The following is a 3387-nucleotide window of genomic DNA, read 5'->3' as shown; positions in this document are numbered from 1 at the left end:
CATCCGATCCGTTCTAGGGTTTATCTCTTTGTGAGTGATTCGTTCAATGGAGAAAAACGAAGTTTCTTTTTCTATGGAGAAAAAGAAAGTAGGAGATACAAGTTTCTATCTATGCCTCACTTCTTGTAATTCGAAACCCATGTGTCCATATGCATGTTGCTTCCCATTTTCTGACTTAGTCATTCACTTGGTAACAAAAACCTCAGAGATTATCATAAGATTTTTGCATGATTTCTGCTCGTTGGAAATTTGTTTTTAGGGTCAGTTGGATAAAAGAAGCAAGGCAATCAATTTCTATGGATTGTTTTCTTACACCACAATTTCATAGGATTTCTAAGAACGGGTTAAACACCACCTAGTGAAAAATAGTGGTTAGACCACATGGAAATGTGTATTTGTGCCTTCCAGACATCTTCTCACTTCATATTCGCCTACAGAAATTACTAGCATCAAATGAGTCAAGTAAATTCTCATATTTTTGTTTCCCATGGACCAAAGAGGTCATAACATCTTAACCATACATTTTTGCCTAATCATAAGCTTTTAGAAACCTGAGTTCCAAAGATGCCCTTGTTATTGTTCAAGTAGTCGAGGAATTGCAGTTTTTGTGTCCCAAAGAACTATTGTGAGCATTCATTCATAAGATAACCAAGAACAAAAGCTCAGCGTCTCTGAAATTGGAAAGTATGCACTTATTTTCAGGCTTCATTAGTAACTATTTACTTAACTGATGCTTCTGTCAACACAGATCTCCACTATAATCTTAAGGGTCGACCTTGATTGCCACCAGTGCTACAAAAAGGTCCGCAAGATTCTTTGCAGCCTTCAAGGTGCGTAGAACATCTGACTGTACTGCACTAATGTTATCTGTTCGTTCATGCTTCTCAGTCACAAAGAAACTCTCCACATGAGCTTGCCATACCAATCAGGAACACAAATTTCTTACTTGCTACTGTATATCTTACAAGATAATGACTTGTGCAGATCAAGAGAGGATTAGGACGATCTCCTTTGACACCAACAATAACGCAGTCATCATCGACGGGCCGTTCGATCCACACAAGCTATCATGCAGGATCAGATGCAAAGGAGGCAAGGTGATCAAGGGCATCCAAATCATGGGCGACGGCAAGCCGGAAGAGATGGCCGGGCCACCGCCGAGCAACAGTCGCAAAAAGAAATCAAAATCAAAGGGGAAGGGGAAGGAGTCACCGCCCCCGCCGGCTGAGCAGCCACAAGCATATCATCCTCAGCCACCCACCGAGCAGCCACAGGCATACTACCCTCAACCGCCCACCGAGCAGCCACCGGCATACCACCAGCAGCCGCCCACTGAGCAGCCACCGGAATACCACCCTCAGCAGCCCACCGAGCAGCAACCGGCCTACCACCCTCAGCCGCCCGCTGAGCAGCCACCGGAATACCACCATCAGCAGCCCCCTCCGGACAGAGAGGTATCAGCGACCATGCCGGCAATCAGGGAAGAGGAGAGGCCGCAAGAGAGGCCGGCCGAGCTTGAGAAGCCAAAGGAGATGCAGGTCCATTTCGTGCCAGAATCAGGGGCGGAGTGCCACAAGAACCCTAGGGAGAGGAGGTACCCGATGGGAGAGATGCCTTCGTGGAACGGGCCGCCGATGGTGGAGATCCCCTCGCTGCCGGCGCGACCTGTGGGCCCGTGCCGCTGCACGTGCTGCGCGTCATGCTACCAGGGGTACTACGGAAGTTGCAGGTGCTCAGACTGCGGCAGGACGTACGGCTACACCGCCGCGGTGGCGCTGCCGCCGCCAGCCGGTTTCTACGGTGGCGCACGCACGCCGTACTGCGGCGGATACAGCGGCTACCGGGTTATCTGCGAGGAGGATCAAGCGGGTGCTTGCACCATAATGTGATATGTTCACTGTTTCGTGCGCTACAACCATTGTGCTGCGTTGATCATAGGCAAGTTGCATCTTTTTGCATGTCTTGATTACAAATGATTCGTGTATCATCGCCAACTATTGATGCTCTCCCATTCACATCAGATCATTTCTGAAAAGAAGAGAGAATCGATGCCTTCCCTTTTTATTAAATAAACTCGTTATTCTTGTTGAATAATGTCTACTTTTCTACATGGTGCCGTCAAACAACCTAGCACTTTGGCAGATTCTTGTTCGATAGTGTCTCCTTTTCAACATAGTGGTGTGAAACAATTTTTAGCACTTTGGCAAATAAATGGTGTGTGAGAAATTCGTACGATTAAATGCAATACATCAATACGACACTCAGATTTGTTAATAAGGTTCAACACAAATGCCTACATCCTCGACTCTCGACTATAAACGCTCCTCAACATGCATTAAATTAACACAATACGGACCGGTCTGGTTACCCCTATGCGGGGTGCGACAACGGGCCAGTCTGGTTACCCCCGTGTCGTGTGTTGGGACCACCCACTCTTACAATCCCATATCTAGCACATCAACTTTGTCTAGTCTATTTCGCGGTACCAGTCAACTCCACAATCTTCATCACCGTTGGTGAAAATTCACACACTGCATCACTACTACTGTCCTTCCACAATGCCCAAATACACTTAGTAGAAACCATGTCCACCAAGTAAAATCCAACCCAAAGACCTTCGTCTTCGTGTGGTGCTACCTACTCCTGGCTTGGCTGAACCCTTTTTATGCTATTTTTCCCCACATTTTGTTCTCTGATGGAGAATCAATTCCTTTGGCCTCCCAAAACGTCTTATATTTTGCTACGGAAGTAGTAGTTTGTTTCTTTAATTTGTTGTTGCCGCTAGAATGCACCACCATGACAGGTACGGTGATGTTATCCAGTGGACCGTCTCCACTGTCGATTTTCTTAGCAAACTTTGAGTGCCTCGTTTTGCCACTAAGTAGGTTTTTTGGTTTTTTAAGGGGCGTCTATAGTTGACCGATCGGTCGACCGGAACCCCTGTCTAGGCCTTCCTGCTGCATGAGCTAAATTTCCACCATTAGTTCCACTAGGTGCGCTCCGCGGGCACACCTACCTGTCAGGACGCCGACTCAATGCCACACCAATTTAGCATGTAAAACCTCATATCATTTTGCGGCCTCATGCATGGTATTTCCACGGGTGTCGCCTTACCAGGCCCGGGACTGTTTGCGTCTTTTGACACACGTATATGATAGTGTCGCTGTCATCCATATGACAAGGAGCCCGGGCTGACATGGCTAGTCATGAACCTAAAGTGGCACTAACTTACAGGGACAGGCATATATGACCCAGCAACGAACGTGTCGGTCATCAGCGAGCGAATCCGGGCTGTAGCAGCTGGGCTAGCAGGACTCCGGAGAATCCAGGCTATAGCAGGCTAACAGGACTCCGGTAGACACCGCGTGACATTTCCCCAAAGGGACA

General features: G+C 47.7%; 1 protein-coding gene across 1 annotated transcript in view; it reads left to right on the top strand.

The window, feature by feature from the left end:
• Window positions 1–2202, top strand: part of LOC119366101 (early nodulin-75-like) — a 2809-nt gene extending 607 nt beyond the window's left edge. The window contains exons 2-3 of the mRNA XM_037631783.1: window positions 749–830; window positions 985–2202. Coding sequence (XP_037487680.1) covers window positions 749–830; window positions 985–1889 — 987 coding nt within the window. The 3' untranslated portion in view covers window positions 1890–2202. The remainder of the gene's footprint in view (window positions 1–748; window positions 831–984) is intronic.
• Window positions 2203–3387: the final 1185 nt, after the last annotated feature.

This window comes from Triticum dicoccoides, chromosome 2B (assembly GCF_002162155.2).
Source record: "Triticum dicoccoides isolate Atlit2015 ecotype Zavitan chromosome 2B, WEW_v2.0, whole genome shotgun sequence".
Taxonomy (NCBI): Eukaryota; Viridiplantae; Streptophyta; class Magnoliopsida; order Poales; family Poaceae; genus Triticum; species Triticum dicoccoides.
This window is presented reverse-complemented; position numbering and strand designations above follow the sequence as displayed.